The sequence below is a fragment of the Aptenodytes forsteri genome, unplaced genomic scaffold (genome assembly GCF_000699145.1).
Source record: "Aptenodytes forsteri isolate BGI_AS27 unplaced genomic scaffold, ASM69914v1 Scaffold76, whole genome shotgun sequence".
NCBI lineage: Eukaryota > Metazoa > Chordata > Aves > Sphenisciformes > Spheniscidae > Aptenodytes > Aptenodytes forsteri.
The window spans coordinates 2,704,437-2,724,209 of record NW_008794444.1 but is presented as its reverse complement, the minus strand read 5'-3'; the positions used below and the strand labels follow the sequence as shown (position 1 = coordinate 2,724,209).

At 50.4% G+C, this 19,773-nt stretch overlaps 1 protein-coding gene across 1 annotated transcript in view; it reads right to left on the bottom strand.

Moving 5' to 3' along the window:
* Positions 1–661: 661 nt before the first annotated feature.
* TXNDC16 (thioredoxin domain containing 16) overlaps positions 662–19,773 on the bottom strand; it is a 37,613-nt gene continuing 18,501 nt past the window's right edge. Inside the window, exons 13-19 of the mRNA XM_009289850.2 lie at positions 18,282–18,450; positions 17,643–17,779; positions 12,639–12,723; positions 8,094–8,232; positions 6,347–6,507; positions 4,590–4,780; positions 662–2,747 (exon numbers count right to left, since the gene is read on the bottom strand). Of these exons, the coding sequence (XP_009288125.1) occupies positions 2,464–2,747; positions 4,590–4,780; positions 6,347–6,507; positions 8,094–8,232; positions 12,639–12,723; positions 17,643–17,779; positions 18,282–18,450 (1,166 nt within the window). The 3' untranslated portion in view covers positions 662–2,463. The remainder of the gene's footprint in view (positions 2,748–4,589; positions 4,781–6,346; positions 6,508–8,093; positions 8,233–12,638; positions 12,724–17,642; positions 17,780–18,281; positions 18,451–19,773) is intronic.

Sequence of the window (19,773 nt, the reverse complement as noted above, 5' to 3'; positions counted from 1 at the left end):
ACGTCCCTTCCCCAAGTCACCGCAGGCGCCTGCGCTGGCAGGCTGCAGGGACCCGCTGGCTGGGCTTGGCTCAGGGCTCCTGGCACCCCCAACCCCAGCCGGGAGGCTCGGGCCGATGGATCCCGCTGTTGATGTTGGGGCTGAAGCCTGCAGAGCCGGGACTCCCCAGCCCTCCAGGCTTGCTACGGCCACTGCCTTGGGAGCAAAGAGTCCCTCAGCCACCAGCATCCCCACAGGACCCCACCAGATAGCCATACCCGACCCCCCCCATCGCTTTGGGGGTGGCAATGCTCAAGCATCAATTAAGCAGCACTGGGAGAGGCAGCAATTTTTGCAGCCGTAACCGAGATGTGGCACTGACCCCTAGTGACAAGCTCCTGCCCCGATGCTGCACAAGAGAAGGGCTGCGATTGAAAAAGGACCCGCGGCCAAGAAGAGCGGGGCCGCGGGAACGCTCCTCGTGCTGCAGAAACCCTGCTGAAGGAAGGGATCCTTCTGCTGCAGGGCTCGGCGGGCTGGGGGAGCCTTCCCGTAGGGCTGCATCCACCCCAGCCCCGGACACCAGCCCCTCCGCTCAACACCCCGCGCCCGAGACAGATGCAGATTGACTGTACTTGGGATACAGAATTTATTTAAGACATCAACGAGAAGCCCGAATATCGCACTTCACCTGCACCACAGTGGGAGAGCGATGCTGCAACAGCAGCAGCGGCGTCATTAGGGACAGGACGGGAAACGACCGACGTACAGCTCGCAGAGCGCAGCGTAACGGCCTTATACAGCAGAGGAATGACGGGAACTCACGGAGGATCTGTTCGCGCCCTGACCTACGCTTTCCCTTGGGAATACTTGGCTGCATGGCAGGCTCCGATCTGCATACTACAGTTTATTACTTTAAATACATACATTTTGGCTCTAACGCTGTCATTAAGTCCAAAAATGGTCTGTTTCAATTAAGGGCTTCAAGGAGAGCCCAGGACTAATGGTCTATTTCTGGGCATTTCAAAATACTCCCAACCATGTGGGCTGCTTGCAGGATGAGAAATACAGACTTTACAATGCTCTCAGCAGTTCCTTACCATCAATTTTTCCCCTCCCCAGTAACTTCAGAGCCGTGAGGAGGATCCGACCCTCCCGGCACACCTCGGCAGTACTGTGGAAAGGAGCAGATGTTTCTTGAAGGGGGTGGGAAGATCGTCATGGCATGGGTGGGATTAGACAAAGCTTCCCTCCAAACACACGGCTCTCCCCAGCCCGCAGCCCACGCTGTTCTGCAGGCTCAGGTTCTCCAGCAAGGAACGACAGACCTTTTGCTGTCCCTAGGAGAGGAGCAGAGGCTGGAAAGCCACTTCTGCAGGCCCTGCGTCTCCCCATCTAGATACGGATGTGAAGCAGCTCCATCCCACATCGGGATAGCCTGTCCCCAGCACTGCCAGCCTTGTCCTTCATCTCCCTCCCCTTGTTTCCAAAGCGCTGGTCTTTCTGCGGACCTCACTCCCCGCACTGTCCTCAGCTCAGGAGGCACCAACCTCGCTGCTGTCACCGAGAGCAAAGAAAAATCAAGGCTGTAAATAACCCCCCGGGCTTGTAACCAAGAAAATGCCAGCATTGAGCAAAGCCATCTTCCAACCTGCCTGCCCTTGGGATCTGCTGGCAGACTTTTGTCCCAGCTATTCACGGCTGTTGTGATGACCTGAGCTCTGGCCTTCGTAAGAAAACTGCTTTAAGCAGATACTCCTCTTACCCCCCTGAGGATGAACATGCTCACGAATTCGGTTCACAAGTCAGGTGTAAACACAAGCGGGTGCCAGTTTAAGCAGCCCTGGAGTGGGTGGCACGCTTGCCCTCCCAGCTCCGCACGGTTACGGTGCAGATGTAACCTCTTTTCGAGAGCAGGGCTTGCCGACACACATCAGTAGAGCTGCTACTGCAACCGGGGGGAGAGAGGTGTGCTTTTCATCCTGGAATCACTCACCCCTTCCTGCTCGGGGGCAACCGAAGCGCCCATGTGAGACATACAGAAACTGTAGAGCAGGGCCGCGCTGATTCGACTTTTCCAGCGTAGCTCGTCGCGTGGGCGAGCCTCCAGCGCGCGGCGAGCTCACCCCATCTCTCCCCCAGCTACGGGGTGGGCTGAGCTCCCTTGCAGCAACCTCCCTGCAGATCTGCTCTCACCGCTTGCTGTGAATTGCAATCCCAACAGCAGCCGGGGGGGGCCAAGGTGTGGGGTGTACAGACATGCTTCTGGCATCAGAAACCACAGCCACCGCAGAACGACCGGCACATCTGCGGCAGGGAACTCACACTGAGACTTAGGGGCTGTTTTATCCCATCACCATTAATTTACAGCTAAAAGCACTTCTCTCCTTGGTGTAAAGGCTCACAGAGGGCTGGGGAAGTGAGAGGGTTTTCTGGGCACCGTCCCACATCTTTCACTGCCCCGGGCAGGGGGATGCCCAGCTCTCAGAGCTTGCTGTGTCTCTTGCCCTGCTTCTCCCTTGCCGCCAGCCTCGGGGCTGTCCCCCGCAGGTCCCTCCCAGGGGACCCGACTTTCTCCACCTTGGTCTCCTGGGATGGCTCCTCCCGGACAGCGGTGTCCCCTCCTGGGCTTTCGGGCGGGTGCCGCTCCGGTGTGTCCCCGCGGCGGTGGGAGGTGTGGAGGGGGAGCTCGGGCACGGCCGTCTCCATCATCTGGAGGAAGTCGTAAGCAGGGAGAGGTGGTTTCCAGTCTTCCTCAGACAAGGTACCTGAGAAGTGAACACAGTCCCGTGTTAATAAATATGGAGTTACGCAGCCCCACTCCACGGACACTTCCCTTTCAAAGGAATTACGGCTTTTTTTTGCTCTTTTAGTGAAAGCAAAATTAAAGATCGTTTCTTAAAGATCACCCTCTTTCCTCCAAAACTAATAACGCCAGCCAAATTAAACCAGCCAAGTGTGCTTTAATATTTACTGGAGCTGGCCAAGGCTCTGCTCCCCAAAGGCTATGAGGGTCCCTCTGTCCTCAGACACACCCACTGCAAAGGTCGCACTGGGTGTCCGTCCACCAGTGGGTGGATGTTCCGTTCGGGTCTCAGATAGCTGTGCTAACGACTGCGCATTACCGACACGCCGTCAGGAGCGAGGGCAGACTGCTGTCTGTGCGGGGAGGAAGCGGTCCCATTACGTGAGGATGCTCTTTAATTTATGCTTTTAAGACTGATCACACGGTTCGTAGCACTTAAAAGCTTGAGGAAGGAGGCTGCGATGGCTGGCACAGCCCGCGGCCGTGCAGTGAGCTGCTCGGGCATCAGCAGTGGTGTCAGCATCATCTGACACCCCTGAAAACTAAAGTCCCTATCTAGAGACCGAAATGACAGCCAGGTGCCTTTAGCAGTGGCGATGAAAAGCTGAGAGAGTTGGGGTTGTTCAGCCTGGAGAAGAGAAGACTCTGGGGAGACCTGATTGCAGCCTATCGGTACTTAAAGGGGGCTTATAAAAAAGATGGGGACAGACTTTTTAGCAGGGCCTGTTGTGACAGGACAAGGGGGAATGGCTTTAAACTAAAGGGGGGCAGATTTAGGCTAGATATAAGGGAGAAATTGTTTACGCTGAGGGTGGTGAAGCCCTGGCCCAGGTTGCCCAGAGAGGTGGTGGATGCCCCATCCCTGGAAACATTCCAGGTCAGGCTGGACGGGGCTCTGAGCACCCTGATCTAGTTGAAGATGTCCCTGCCCACGGCAGGGGGGTTGGACTAGATGGCCTTGAGAGGTCCCTTCCAACCCAAACTATCCTATGATTCTATGATGGAAAGAGGTGTGGGAGGACAGCTGGCTCACGGGGTTCTCCAGCGATTACTGGGTCAGAAATGGTGCCTTCAGCTCCGGCAAGAGCCTACACATCTTCCCCCACCAGGCTGATGCCAGCTTTTGGAAACACTTGCTTTGAAAGGCTCGTTTTAAAATTCACAAGGATCAAGTGGAGTCAACCCCATTGCCTTTCCGGAGCCTGGAGCAGGCTGGCAGCCGGCAATTCGAAGAACCCTATAGCACCTATGGCTACGCATAACACATGAGGAAGGCATATCTGTGCCGCCTTCCTCCAAAGCTTCAGTGGGCTGATCAAGGCAGGAGGGACGCAGTGAAAAGCTTCACGGTACAAGCCAACCCTTTATGTCCCAAAGACCACAGCAAAGCACCAGCTTCCTTATCTTCTCCTGTCCAAAAAAATGCTGGAAGGCGCCTAAAGAGCAGCTATTTCTTACGCTGATGACTGGGAGTCAGGCGACTTTTTTATTAGCTGTGTTTCAGGAGGTCTGTTTGCAGGAATCGGAGAGCACAGCCAGGTTTGGGGGTTATCGCAGGGAAGAGATGTCGATTCAGAACTATTCACGCCTGGCTCTGAACATTAAACAGTCCCGAAGCAAACTCGTGAGTGTGGGTATTCTCTTCTGGCTGGACTATTTGTACTTCTCCAGCTCAAACTATCATAGCTAGTTTTTCCATCATTAAATTCCAGGGCAGACAATTTATTGCACATAGGATCTTCTCATAAACAGACCGGAGCTAACAGTGCACGCTTAGGAACATTACAAACGCGTGTCCACTTACTGCTGGGAATCTCCAGTCCTGCTTTTAGCTTCTCCAGCCAAGACAAGATGTTCATTTCAGTGATGGACTGCTCTGATGGGAACTTGAATACCTGACCCCCGGCATGAAGGTTCACCCAGACGAGAACAGGCAGCGAAGGCATGGTGGCAAAGTATGCCTTCAGGACCCCGCGTCCCACTGGCGTCTTCTTCCTGTTGGGAAGAGGAGATTCAACTTGCTCACCAGCAGTTTGGCAGCACAACAGGACTGAGAGCCGAGCGAGCACCAAAGCCCTTGGGCCACATCCAGCAAAGCACACAGTTTTGCCTGCGGGACAGCTGTAGAAGCTCACTGCATTATTTATAAGCTTAATGCCTTAAGCAAGCCATTAGGATCCAACGGAGAGGGAGCGGACAGCAGATTAGACGTGCAAAGAAATCCTCGAGCAGGAGGAGCTGGAGCAAACCCTGTAGGAGGGTGTGGAATGTTCTCCACCGTAAGTGTTTAAGAACAGGTGAGACAGGAGCGGGACAGATCCTGCAGCCCCCCCTGTGGTTAGCCCCTGTTTGCAGGGAGAGCTACCAGCTCCCTCCAGCCCAGCTGCTGCCACCGCCCCATGGCTGCAGCAAGTCCGCAGGGGATGGAAAGGCAGGAGCTGGTGCGGAGGGCTGTGCTCAGGCGGTCCGGCCCCTGGGCAGCTGCTGTGTGGTTCCCCACGGCCCGAGGAGCTGAAAGGGCAACTTCCCCAAGTGACACAGAGAGCCAGAAGAGGACATCGAGATGGAGGGACAGCAAGCATACGAAGATGCTGAGTCCTTCCAGCACTATTTTCAGGCCGAGAGTGATCCTCGAGGTCTGAGCCGGCTCTCGCCATGGGAATGAGGTCCTCTTTCTAGGACTATGCTGCTCTTTCCGAGCCAGTGGCCACATTCTGCCCTCTTTGCCCCTTCGCTCTGACGAAGGACAGCTCGCTCTTTCTCAGGAAGGGAGAACAAAGGCAGATGTGTAGGTGGGGAAGTTCTAGGGGCTCTCGTTTCTTGTGCATTACTGGCAAACAAATCGTCTTCTCTTTGAAAACATGTGCGTTCCCCCTTAGTTAAACTTCAGCCCACGCTGCGAGGCGCTTCCCAGACTTCAAAGCACGTTATGATTAAGACAGTGAGGTGTCTCTGGGCTGGGGCAAAACAAACAGAGGCTACAAATTGAAAAAGCAACTAGGGAGGAGAGAATTAAAAAAAATCCCCTCTCCTACAACTTTCTATTTCTTAGCTCCTGGATTCGTTTTGTTTCTTGAATTTTTTTTAAGTTTGCCTTATGGGGCTTCTTCTGGCTGTCCCTTCTTCTGAAAACTTTCTTTCTCCCGGTCAACAATCAGTAATTGCCCTGTTGTGCTTCCCCCTAATTGCCGGTGGAAAAATCACCATGAGACCCTCCAGGAGGGCAAATTTACTTCTTTCTCCCACATGGGACAAAAATAAAAATAACACCAGAGGCAGGGTCAAGCTACCATGAAATGTCTTTGAGAACATTTTACTCTACTGAAAATTACTTCTGCAATCAATTAAACAGTAACTAATTTTACTTGGTCATGCGATTTTGCAGCTGCCCAGCACACATACTGAATCATTGCTAAATGATTTGACCTCCGAACTCAGGATGACTTCAGATCAAGTAATCACATTACCAGTGTTTTCAGTAATTGCAGGCTCAGTTTTTTCTTGCCCTCAATGCTAAGAGCGAGCTAACGGAAAGAAGAAAAGAGTTTTTTACACACTTACAAGTTCAACCAGCAAGCCACAAACGCTTCCTGGGGTCTTCCTTTTGCCAGCTTCAGCATTTCCTTGCTTTCCATTTGACTGATGTCACCATCGCTGAACAAGATGAGGAAGGGCTTTCTGAATTGCAAGTAGCGGGGCAGATTTTGCACGGTGATTTCTGGCTGCGAGACATCAAAACAAGAAGTTGGGGTTTATGGGGAGGAGAGAGCAGGACAAAATTAGACTTTCTGTCCTTACGTGAGGGGTGCAGGGGCTAAACAAGGCTGTAGGGTCCATGTTGAACGCAAGCAGCTCAAAAACAAGCGTGGGTGCTGGGATCTTGGTGGACGTTAGAGATGTCTACGCCCAACCCTGCCCATCACAAGCCAAGTCTGTATGAGCAGCTGTGCACTCTGAGATGAAGGGGTGTGAGCAGAGAAGGCAGAAGCAAGGCCAGCTCAGCCCAGCTCCACGTGTTATAGAATCACAGAATAGTTTGGGTTGGAAGGGACCTCTCAAGGCCATCTAGTCCAACCCCCCTGCCGTGGGCAGGGACATCTTCAACTAGATTGGGGTGCTCAGAGCCCCGTCCAGCCTGACCTGGAATGTTTCCAGGGATGGGGCATCCACCACCTCTCTGGGCAACCTGGGCCAGGGCTTCACCACCCTCAGCGTAAAAAATTTCTTCCTTAGATCTAGTCTGAATCTACCCCCCTTTAGTTTAAAACCACTACCCCTTGTCCTGTTGCAACAGGCCCTGCTAAAAAGTCTGCCCCCATCTTTTTTATACGCCCCCTTTAAGTACCGATAGGCTGCAATAAGGTCTCCCCGAAGCCTTCTCTTCTCCAGGCTGAACAACCCCAACTCTCTCAGCCTTTCTTCATAGCAGAGGTGTTCCATCCCCCTGATCATTTTTGTGACCCTCCTCTGGACCCGCTCCAACAGGTCCGTGTCTTTCTTGTGCTGAGGGCCCCAGAGCTGGACGCAGGGCTCCAGGTGGGGTCTCACCAGAGCAGAGCAGAGGGGCAGAATCCCCTCCCTCGACCTGCTGGCCACGCTGCTTTGGATGCAGCCCAGGATACGACTGGCCTTCTGGGCTGCGAGCGCACATTGCCGGCTCATGTCCAGCTTTTCATCCACCAGTATCCCCCAAGTCCTTCTCGGCAGGGCTGCTCTCAATCCCTTCATCCCCCAGCCTGGATTGATACCGGGGGTTGCCCCGACCCAGGTGCAGGACCTTGCACTTGGCCTTGTTAAACCTCACGAGGTTCACATGGGCCCACTTCTCGAGCTTGTCCAGGTTCCTCTGGATGGCATCCCGTCCCTCTGGCGTGTTGACCGCACCACTCAGCTTGGTGTCATCTGCAACCTTGCTGAGGGTGCACTCGATCCCCCTGTCTATGTCATTGATGAAGATATTAAACAGTACTGGTCCCAAAACGGCTCTAACGAGACTCCGAAAGGCATGTGCAAGAGGCAGGGAGCAGACTCTGCGAGAGGCCAAGCCACCACAGCAGCGGGTCTGTGACTATGAGCACAAGCCAGTCGATTGACTCCCAGGGTCTCCTCCCACGAGACCACACAGCAAACAGCAGACTTCGGTCCAGACTGTCTGATCCAAGCCATAAAATTTAAAAACAAACGTAACAGCATGATAGAAATAATGAGCAAATGTATTTATTTTGCACAGCTCCACGCTATAATCAGGGCTCCTGCAAACGACCGCAACGGAAAAAGGACACTTTTGTTTTGGTTTTTTTTTACTTACAAAAATGTCCAGCGATTCATATCTGATCGTCCGCACCATGTCCTGCGCGCTCTGCTTGGACAAAGCGATGCCTTCCACGCTCCGACCTCCGCTCCTGGCAAGGAGGAGGGCTGGGGGAGACACCGCGTATTTACGGGATCTGAAAAAGAGGGATGGTAACGAGAACTGGCCGGGAGATTTGGCACGCACCAAATCTGCTGCACGCGGAGCTGGCAGCCCCATGGTGAAAAGCAGGGACAGGGGTGTAGGGGAGGGCAAAGGCTGCTGTTAGAGGCACAGGCACCTGCAGGAGGAAAGGGTCACGTTCCCCACCACCCCCTCTCCAGCCCCTGCGCAGTCCTGATTAGACGGGGAAGAGATGGGGCCGACGTGTTCCCTCGTCCCCTTCTGAAACAAGCACTTACCCAGCTCGCACCAGACGCTAAATATACACACGCACACAAACGGCACTTTCTTCTGCAAAAAGACATCAGCAGCTAAATAATAGGGAAAATCCAAACCACCACCTTCTAAACTGTTTGCTGGCACTTCTCTTTCGTTTTCACACCTAAGGTTAGGTGGTGCAAATACCCACCCAGCACTTTACTCTGCCTCCCGAGCCATAGCAAACAGAAGGTCTTAGACTCCATCCGAAGGACACCAACCTACACAAAATAAGCTCCAGGAGATCTTATTTTTGGCTTGGTGAACACGGGCAATTTTGCTGAAGTCCAGCCCCACGTTAGAGCAACACACAGAGCCTGCAGACGTATACTCTTGGTGGAGAAGCCAGCTCATCCTTTGTTCCCCAATGTTCTGCTGGTAAGAGGGTTCAAGGGTATTTAAAGAAAAGCTGAGAAGGTGAAAAGAGCAAAAATAGGAGAAGTCTGAGCAATGAAAGGGCAGGGGGTACACCAAGACGGGAGAGCAATTTTCTGGAAGTTGGAGGAACTTCAGTCCTGAAGGCTCCAGATGTCAGTGCCCAGAGGAAGGGCGCGATGGAGGAAGTCAGCTGCCTCAACAGTTTTTTTGGGGGTGTCTGTAGTTTATTTTTCAAAGGCTGCTGGCAATTTTTCAAAGGCTGTGACACCAGAATTGCTGGGGAAGTGAGTGAGGAGTAAGGACGTTTTGGGTTGGGGAGGTGGGGAGGTGGAAAGCCTTTGATTCCCGTTCAAAAGTAATTCTGAGAAAGATGCAACACAGACTCAGCCTGCTGCAGAACAAACTACTTATTTTTAATGAAAGGCAGCTCGTAGAAAAGTCACGTTACAACCTATCGCACTTCCCTCCATGGTTTGCTCAGGCAAGTTCAGTTTGGACACTTATTTTAGCAGTTCTGAACGGGACGGAGCTTTGTTCAAATTTCCTTTAAAACTCTCAGTGTTTGGTGTTTTAGGTCATCAATGACAAAGCGAGTGGAGGGAACTGCAGATAAGACGTTTCCATGATGTTCAGCTCATACGTAGGCTTTTCACTTCCTCCGTCACAGCACTTAACCTGTTGGGAAGTAATACACCCACTGCAAATTTCTAAGGGGCACCCCAGATCTGCATTGATGTCTCGATAAAAAGCAGCAGTAACGAATGTCCGTGGACTTTCCTGAAGCCTTCAAATGTTGTGAATCCATTGCTAAACTGTCCCTGGATTTATCCGAGCCATTTCAGCTCTTTTTGATTTATCTTTGTAAATCCAGCCCTGTAAGCTTTCCCCTTTCCGTCTGGACTCCCAAGCTCTGCTACTCAAAGAAGTTGAGTCTCACACCTCTGGCCGTGGCTGGGAACCCTTTGAGCTATTAGGAAGATCCTTAACTTTCCTCTCTGTTGTTTTTCAAACTAACCTGTATTTGCCATCGGTTAAGAACGGGAAAACCCTAGAAAATTTTTAAATTCTGGGATTTTGAACTTCTCAAACTTCCACAGGTTTTAAAGAGACTCTCCGCCTTGATCATGTCTCAGAGGAGGTAAGGACTCTTGCTCCCTATGTCTGAATACATCAACTTGGTCAGCAGCCTTTGATAAGGAAGTTTCTTGTATACTGCCAGAAAACCAGCAAATTCCCCATCTAATAGCTAGAGTCTAACTGAAATCACTTCTCATCTTACTGCTACCAAGTGGTTGTATTGTTGCTTACGACAGCTCTCTATTTACATAGCAGGGGCATTCGATGGGTAATATGAGACTTGCATTTAAATCAAAAACATCTGCAAACAAATACTTGGCAGGAATCTGAGACACCGAAGCATTTGAGAAATAAATAATAACTTCATTCAAAGCATTTCTTGATGCTTTTTTTCTTTTCATTAGTTACCGACTGAGCAGGTGCTTGCTGAGCAAAGAGTTTTGCTAACAACATTCACTCTGTATTCTGTACACCTTTTTCTCTGGGAAGAGGGGACTCAGTTTTCCGTGACCTGGGAACCACGAACATTTCCTCCTTGAGCGTTTAGCAGAAGAACAGCTTTTCTTTTCTTAAGAAGGGAAGTGAGCCTGGCTCTTGCATAAGGAATTCCTGTAAGTGTTTACTTTTCTACTTACAGTTGAGAAGATCTACAGATCTATCTACAGTAGCTTCACCCACAAATCACAGCCAAAATCCAAACTTGGCAGACTGAATATCTTTATAAACTGTATTAACTGTTCCAACTAAACAGGAGCACGCTGCAGACCGCGGCTGGAGCAGGAGGATGGAGGTGTATTCTTGCGTGTGTCATTGCTGAGAGAACACAGGCTTTTTCTACCGGTACCTTGTTTTGTAAGAAAGATCACCCTGCCCTCCTTTGCTTTCTTTCCTTCTACCAGCTGGGCTGAGGTCCTTAGGGGAGAAAAGCCTTTCAGCTGGGGAGGGGGTGTCAGGTTTTTCACCCTGATGCTGCTGCTTGTGACTTCTGCCGTGACACTGCCATCACCCAGTGGTCTCCCACCCCAGCACTGAACAAGCCTAGCACCGCCTCGCCTCTAAGACCCGACCACGGCTGGTGCTTTGAGCACAGTTTGGTTAATGGGGATGTACTACCAAGATATTTGCATTTTTATTCTCCGTGCATACCACAAAAATGCCCACGTCTCATCAGACATGTTAGAGATGCATCGCATCTGTAAGAAGCTAATGAAAATAATTCACTGTTGCATTACTGGCTGTTAAACCCACACCTCGAAAACAGGCCAAGGACCTTCTGGGATTGTTAACTCTGCCTTGATAGCTAATTCCTGATGGAAATGAGATGCCAGGACAAGCTGAGGATTCCCCCTGAATCTAGCTGCATTTATAGGCACTGAAGCGTCTCTCGCAGTCTAATCCAAAGCACTTTGCCCCTTGCCGGAGCGAGTCTTAATGACACAGTTAAGCGCATGGACTGATACATGCCCAGATCCCATTAGCTCCAATCTGGCTTAAAGTTACGGCCGCAGCTGATGATCTTATTCAATCAGGAACCGACCAAGAAAGCCTGGACTTCGCCTTTACCACATTTGCAGGAGGAAGGCTGCCATATTTTTCCAGTAATTTTCCTCCAGAACGAGGGTGCACCCACCCCAAAGCTCTGTCTGGAAACGGTGGTAATGTCTTGCTCCGGCCAAGGGGGGGGAAACGGGTGGGCACATCTTTCAAGAAAAAAAAGAGCCACGGTAAGATTAACTGGTGAAAAGATAGAGGTAGGTTCTTCCACTCCCTTGGCAGCTGCAAACATCTCACAGCCAGATGCGAGTGCCCCCCGGGAAGCTGGATGAGACCGAAGGGGTTTAGCACCTTCCGCAGGGCTGCAGAAAGGCCGTCTGCTCCACGTCAAAGCAGCTCCATGGAAAGACAGCATTTATTTCAGGGCTTTCAAACCATTCTCCCGCACCCAGACACAATGCCCACCCCACTGCTAGCCAAGAAAGCCGGCAAGTCGTCACAAGCAGCCTCTCCTTTGGCTGCTCTTGGCAACTGGGGGCAACCATCAGAGCAAGACTCACATTTACACCCCTGGCTTTGCAGCAATCCTCTTAGGCTCCCCTTCCCCATCCCCACCTCGGCAGGCACTTTCCCAGCATCAGGGCAGGGAAGAGGAGATGAGAAGGTGAAGGGACCGCAGAAAGAGGAAGACCAGTAACAACTTGTCACTTCTTCCTGATGGAAAGAGAAGGGCAGAACCGGTTTTTCTTCCTCACACACTGATCCTAGCTAGAGGGTATCATTTTTCCAGCCTGATTTTTTTCCCCATATAACTTTGGTCCTCTTTGTATGAGGAACCCAACAGATGCATGGGGGGCTGGCACGGCTGGAGGACTGAAGATACCTAGAGTGAACTCGAACAGCAGGAAGGGAGATGGCCATTCATTACACCGGGGCTAAACGAGTTGACCATGGACAGGTTGTAAATCAGTGGCAGAGCCAGGGCATATCTCTCTCTCTCTCTCTCTCTCTGGCTGAGTCCTGACCAATCTCCCTACAGGACTAAGTCACTCGTAGCTGTTTGGGGCTGCTGCTAAACACTCAGCATGGCCAGTGACACTTGCTGTAGGCATTGGCTTTCACTAAATGCAGATCAGTTTGAATTCTCACCAAAGAAAAAGAGAAACAACTTACAAAGCCAAGGCATCATCTTCAAAATACATCCCCATCGTTACATGGCCACTTAAGATGCTTCCTGCCTCTTCGAAAGCTTCCCTGGCTGTAAAAAAGACAAAAATACAAAAATAAACAATAGAAAGAGAAGTGTCAGCTTCCTCCTGGAAACCAAATCGCTGACTGCACACATAACACCCTCCCACAGCAAACTGCCAGTTGGGAACAAAACTACCATTAGAGGCTCATGAGAAATGGATGCGCCTCATGGCCCCAGGCTATGGGAGGAGGAGCTGGCAGCGGCCAAAAGGATCAGAACGAAAGTTCCTAGTACGAGAACAGTATTTGCTCTTTAGCCACCAGCACTGAGTTTCCAGGATCTGCACGACAGAGGAGCTGATGGAAAATGGAATGTCTGTAAGGACTTAATGTCCATAAGTGTTCTTAGAAACAGGAGACCAATTATGTCTAAATAGAAATCTTATAAATCCCAGTGACCTTGTGGAAATGACTGATGATGACTTAACTGGAGTAGTGCTAAGTGCCCAGCAGATAAACCAACCTCTCCCCCAAGGGTCTTTTCGTTTTATCCAGTTCCTCAGAGCAGGCAGGGTCTGTTACAGGCATCCAGCTAGGACAGGGAGGATCAAAAAGCTAAATGCCTTGCAGAAACAGCATGCTCCACCGCTTCGTGCAGCTGCAAAGAGAGGGCAGCACCTCTGCCGTCGCAGCTCAGCATAAACCCACGTGCAGCGGCTGCTGGGGTCCACCACCCGCCTCACGGAGACGGCGAGGTCAGGTAGAGGATGGGGAGGAAAGGACTGGGTTGGGGCTTTCTTGATCCATCACAGCTGAATCTATCCGTGCTGAGAGACGGAGAGCAGAGCCCCGCAACGAAGCTGACTCCAGAGCTGGTTTATGCCCTTATAAAACATCCTGAGTTTTAGGCAGCTGGATCCACGGGAGAGGCAAGCTTTGTGAGAACATGCAAGCCACAGTGAGCGAGCTTGTAAAATACAGTTACAGATCAGAGATCAAAACCGCTGCTGCCAAAGGTAGGGTGAAAATGGGGCAGATTTCAACACCACCACCCCTCCCCCTTTACATTGAGCAATCAAAAGCAACAAAAAAGGCTCTTCCGACTCGAGATTGAGAAAGCACAGTCTTTGGAGAAGTCAGGTTTTCCCAAGAGTTAAGGTTACATCTCAGATACAGCCATGATATATGTTGCTTTATAACTTAAATAAGATCTCATTCAGACACTATTTAGTGTTCCTCATAACGTTCACCATCATATCACAACTGGCCAGCCCAAGCTCTTGGGACCGGTGACTCAGACCTCAGTAGACTGAGGTTGGCTCACAACTGGTCACTTTTTGGTTCTTTGCTTCCTGTTTTCCAGCTACACTCAAAGCCATATTTTCCATTGTGTTTCCCTGGAACCCACAGGGACCACAACCTTTACGTTACGCTATTTTCCTTTCCAAATGGAAGCTTAGATCCTTAAAGGAGTGGCTCGTTGAGGGTTCAGACATTGTAGGAAACAACACATATACAACAAAGCTGGTGACACAGCTTGGCTGGTTCATCTTGTGATATAGAGAAACCAGCATTGGATGGGTTTGACGTTGGTTTCCAGCTCTTTGGTCTTTGGTCACCTGATTTTATCAGTGTCAAAAGAAAAGCAACCCATAGGACCAGCTGATACGGATCACCGAGAACTTCACCAACAAACCCCTTGTGAAATTGTCCATGTCCCAGCTACTGGAGAAAAGGCCACGGGGCAGACCATCAGCCCGCCCTGTGCCATAAGGCACTAAAGGACACGGCCTGACGTGGAAAGAGCAGGCTCACATCCAAACTTCCTCAGGAGAGCACTTCTACAGGCATTTAACTTTAAGGCCTCACTGGAGACGTAAGCCCGTGTTGAAGTGCTGCCCTGCAGCGTCCCTGGCTGCAGGAATTCTCTCCTAAAGCAGGACAACCTTCAGCAGAGTCCAGGCTTACTCCTTTCATCAGGGTCATTCCTGGTGAGATCTTCCTTCCCTATCACACTTCCAAATTTGTCCATATTTTGGGGACTGTGCCAGACCCAGGGCCACGCACCAGCCTTCGTTTCTCAACACCTCACAGTGGCAGTCTCTTAGCTCTGTGCAAGAAGCCCCCAAATTCAGACAGCTGCGCTACAGACATGAAGCACTTCCAAAGAAGCTATTTCAGTATTTCCTAGAAAATTAGTCCCCCCCTGAGAGCATGGTTTTAATTCCTCGCAGGGCCTGATAATGCGCTGCGGCACATGCCTCGAGCTGGAATCCCAGCTGCCTTCCACGACAGCTCCCATGAATTGCACAAGTGCAGCCTCACTGCAGGATTTGGGAAGAAGGAGGAATAAAACAGCCAGATGAGGAAGGGTCTACAGCTCCTGCAGAGTTTTCGGAGGCAGGATCTGAGCACAACCCCTTACCCCTCTAGCAGAAGGCATCTCGTGAAACCATGCTCTCCAGCAGCACCTGTAGCACCTTTGCATGCCTTCTTCACTTGGTTTACACCGGTGCTGGCAAGCCCTACGATGTGACCAGAGCTTTGCAGAACACAGGTATCTTTTAAAACATTTGCTGCACAGTTTAGGACAGACTCTTACTTCCAAGTATGCTTCCAGTTTCTGCATAGCAAACAAATTTCTCGCCTATAAATTCTCCAAGTTTCTAGGAAAAAGCTTGCTCATTGCCCTAGTAATATCATTCACCTCTTTGTAATAAATTTTGATTACGATTTTTCCGACAAGCCTCTTCTAGCTCAGACCCACTGAAGGGCTTCTTAACACAGTTCTGATGCTAAGTGTTGGAAGAAATCCAGGGCTTTATTTAACTGGACATCTCGTTGCTCTATTTCAGTTAACTAGAATTGGCAATGGCACAGTGGGTTGCTGATTCAGGTTAGCGCAGGAATTCTTGCCGTGAGAAAATCACTAGATATTCCAGACAAATCTGCAGGCTGATAAGAGCAGCAATGTGGTTTCCCTGACTCTCGCCTGGGTTTGGTGCCAGAACAGCTGGCTCCAGTTTTCTGCTCCCTCAGGTTGTTCTGCATGACGCTCGAACACCCCTCAGGTTACAGGCAGTGAAAGCATCACATATTTCATCTCCCTTGGCATCTGCAGCTGAGTTACCCCAGACTGCGGATGCCATTCCAGACTGCAGATTGAGTGTGCCCCGAGGGAAGAGGCAATCTTGCGGGCTCCGCACAGAGCTGTCCGGAAACCTCCAAGACTCTTGTTTGCACAGAAGGAAATTAACTTCTCCTATATAGAAAAGAGTCTGAGCTCGCACGTCCAGCTGGATCCAGGCAGGTTCCTTCCACGAACACCTCTCACCGACCCCGTGTTGTCCAAGGTCCTACCACGGAGCTGGTCCAGGCTCCACTACCGCAGAGTTATGTGGAATAGAGGGGAGATTTTGGAGCTCAGCTGATGAAAACCAGGCAGAAATGGGCTAAAGGTTTTTTGAGATCAATAAGATTTTCTGCTATATTTAACAGACTTAGACCCTCCAGAAGAAGGCAGGCGTATTAGCTGTCAGCTGGCTCGGTGAACACAGCCCAAGTGTTTTCTGGTTGGTTCCAGACATTTTATTTTGTTCCTACCTCTGAGCACAGCGGATTCCCTCTGGACCTCCTCATGCGAGAAAGTGGCTTGGTTTGCATTTAGCCAAAGTTTACAGGCACAACGGAGCTTCAAAATGAAAAACAGTCTGAAATTTTGATCTTAAGACAGATCAGAAAAATTCTCCTTTTTTTACGCAGTAATTCCCAGGGGTAGCTGGTAACGGAGAGACCGTGGGGTTGGGAGGTCCTAGCTCTCCAGTGTGGATTTGACTGAAGCATGACCTGATGTTCCCTTTCCAGACTGACTTCATTCCCTCTCCCTTGTTAACGTGTATGACCGTCACATGAAAAATCACCGTAGCTCTCGGGTCAATTTTCCCATCTTTCAGAAAGGTTGTGGAGACCCAATGGATCCTGGACCACAGCCGTGGCAACGAACGATACTGGAGCAGCATCTGAGTGACTAACAGCACCCTACGCAGCAGGCAGGGGAGGGGGAGCATGGCTGCTCCAAGTTTCAGCCACTGGCCAGAACCATACCGACCGAGACTACAAAGCGAGGCGAATTCCAACAAGTTCAGAACACTCCTTCCAGCAACTTTGCTGAGCATTTCTAGCTGATGCCCACCACTCTGGGGGCTGTGCCCACCTATTTCAAAGTCCACAAGTGGATTTCACAGAGTTGTTCGCATTTCCTTCCTTTTGATGTAAGAAATTTGTATTTTACCTTATTGCTGCTTTGCTTTTTTTAAAAAAAAAAGCTTTTGGACTGTGTGTTGGTTGCAAGGACTGGGACGACCACATTTGCAGGAGGAGGAGTCAGCAAGATAACTATCAATCCAATAGCGGAAAGGGCTTTCTTTAAGACAGAGTATGCTGTGACATGTTGTACATGGACTTCAAGAAGAGGCTGATGGATCTGGGTTTGTTCAGTCAGAGACTAAGAGGGTGTTTAATGGCAGCCTACAACTACTTTGAAGGGGACTCATAAAGAGGACAGAGCCAAACTCCTCACGGTAAGGGGCAGGAGATACCAACAGGGACAACAGGCACAAACCGTGGCTGGGTAAGTTCAGGTTGGACATCTGCAGAGAGAGGTCACCCAGGGCACTGTTGTTTTGAACTGCGCCGAGCGCCATGTCTCAATCTCTGTCGGGGTCCTCAGACGCTACCACGCCGGGTGTAGTAAACATGCCCGGCAGCCGAATGTCCTCTGAGCCAGGATATGGACCTTAGGTCCCACAGCTGGAATCACCGGCTATCTTCTTCTTGCAAAAATAAAAAGGGTGGTGCCAGGCAGGCTGTGATGTGAGCAAACACGCTTAGAGAAAATGAAACACGGAGGAACTTCCAAGCACCTGGAATCATCCCTCTCCCACCAGGAATGAAGCTGAGTGCTTAACCCACAAATACCACACTAACCTTCACTCGTGGCTGTGCTAAATACTCCCAGAAGCGAAGTGTGGTGATAGGATGACAGCTCAGATGGAAACTCTCCTCTTAAATATCCTTCTGCTTCATCAATCGTGGCCAGTTTCAGAGGGCAGGAAACTCGGCTCCTACGGAAAGGCAGAGGAACAACATGGGCTGCCTTCTTCTTCACTTTTGGGGTGAAGAGACGAAAGGGCAACCTCAGTCCAACAATGCCTCAACCCAATATGACAACCGTTATGCCTCATTAGAGACAAAAATCAGTCGCCTGGGAAGGAAGGACAAGGCCTAGTCACAGAGAGGCACTCGAGCTGGTTATGGGGAAGAGGGAAGAGCCCTGAGCCAAACTGGTTGCTCTGAGATCCTTGGGATCCCCATTAAAAACAACAAAGAAGGAATTCCAGCCAAGAGAGAGGGACAGTGACAACAGATGGATGCGCTGTCCAAGAACAGATGTTCCCTGACATCGAAAAGCACAGAAGGTTATCAAGCTAATTTCCAAACCAGGTCTACAATCAGACCTGGCATTATTTTTCCAAAAAGGATTTCCATTACACAGGCTGTGAAGTATCCAGAACATTGGCCGATGTGCCAGTCTTACTGCGTGGGGACTCATTAACAGATACTTACAGCATGATGAAGCTGGTCAGTTCTTCGGTTCCCCACATGCCATTGTACATCACTGATCGCTCTCCCTTCTCGTAAATCTTAATGGTAGGCAACTGGGTGACATTCTCCTTTGCGCAAACACCAGGCCAGTCCCAGCAGTTTACCCGAGAGAGCAAAACCCCCTGAGTTCCTAGAGCGGAAAACAAATACGTATAAAAAATATGGGGGGAAAAAAAAAAAAAAAAAGAGAAACGGTTGAAAAAGAGAGCTTTTTGTGAGCTTCTTTGGATATTATTGCATGTTTTTGTATTAACACTGCCAGAACTCCTATTTGCTTTGGCATGCACCCTACAGGGCTGGATCCCAGCGCTCAGAGTGAGCCTAGGTGGGCTACCGCTGAGAAGCTGCTGGACCATTCCTGGAGTCAAATGCTGCTTTGTGTGGGCAGGATGTCAAAATCCAGCCCCGAATACGCAATCCCTTTGAGTATAGGCTATCTCCCTCTTGCAATCATTCATGGATATGCCTTACACTTTTGAGCATGATAGTAAGTATTTCCAGCCTGCAGATGTATTAAATACCCCGGGAGGTGTGGATTGATCCAAACAACAGGCCGCGGAGAGAATAAACTCAGCGAAGTGGTAGGTTGCACTTCTCAGAAGAGAATTCCCAGAGACGTTCCCATCTGGCTGGTTACTCAAAGGAACACCACAAAACCCTGATGCAACTGCCCAGGAGCATAAAAGGCAGTAAGGGAAGGTACTGGAAATACCTTAGGAATAAGGCCAAGACAAAGAAACAATGCAGGCCCTCACTTACAGGAAAGAGGGAAGATAAAGCTTGGCACGGAGGAGACTGACACATTCAAGGCTTTTTCATTTATGAAAGTGCTCAGTATTGAAAAGTGCCTGTTCTACCTAAAGCATGGAGCCCAATACACAAGGAGCAGTGAAAGGTCACATAAACATGATAGATGCAATAGAGGCTGGCAGTCTGATGGCATTCACCCTACCTTACCTATGCAAGCTGCTCGTTTCCAAGCCACTAGCAGGTACATTTAGGACCTTAAGAAGGAGCCTGGGGTCTCACAGGAGAGGGAGAGGGAAAGGGAGAGCACTTGGGAATTACAGAGCAGTCAGCCCAACTTTGGTTCCCGGCACTAAAAAAGCTTTTTATGGGTCTCACCAAAGCGATAAACTCAAGGGATTCATAAGCAGTGAAACAAATGAAGGTTGGTTCCCTGCACACTCTCCACGAGCCCAAGACACAGTGCCTGCAGCTCCAGCATGTCCTTATCAGCCTTTCTTTCATCTGCAGGTTGGGTGGTGACCAGCACACGCTGCTGCTGGTCCACAGCTAAGCCTGTGCTAACCAGCTGGCAGGTTGTCGTGGTTTAACCTCAGCCGGCAACTAAGCACCACGCAGCCGCTCGCTCACTCCCCCCCGGTGGGATGGGGGAGAGAATCGGAAGGGTAAAAGTGAGAAAACTCATGGGTTGAGATGAAGACAGTTT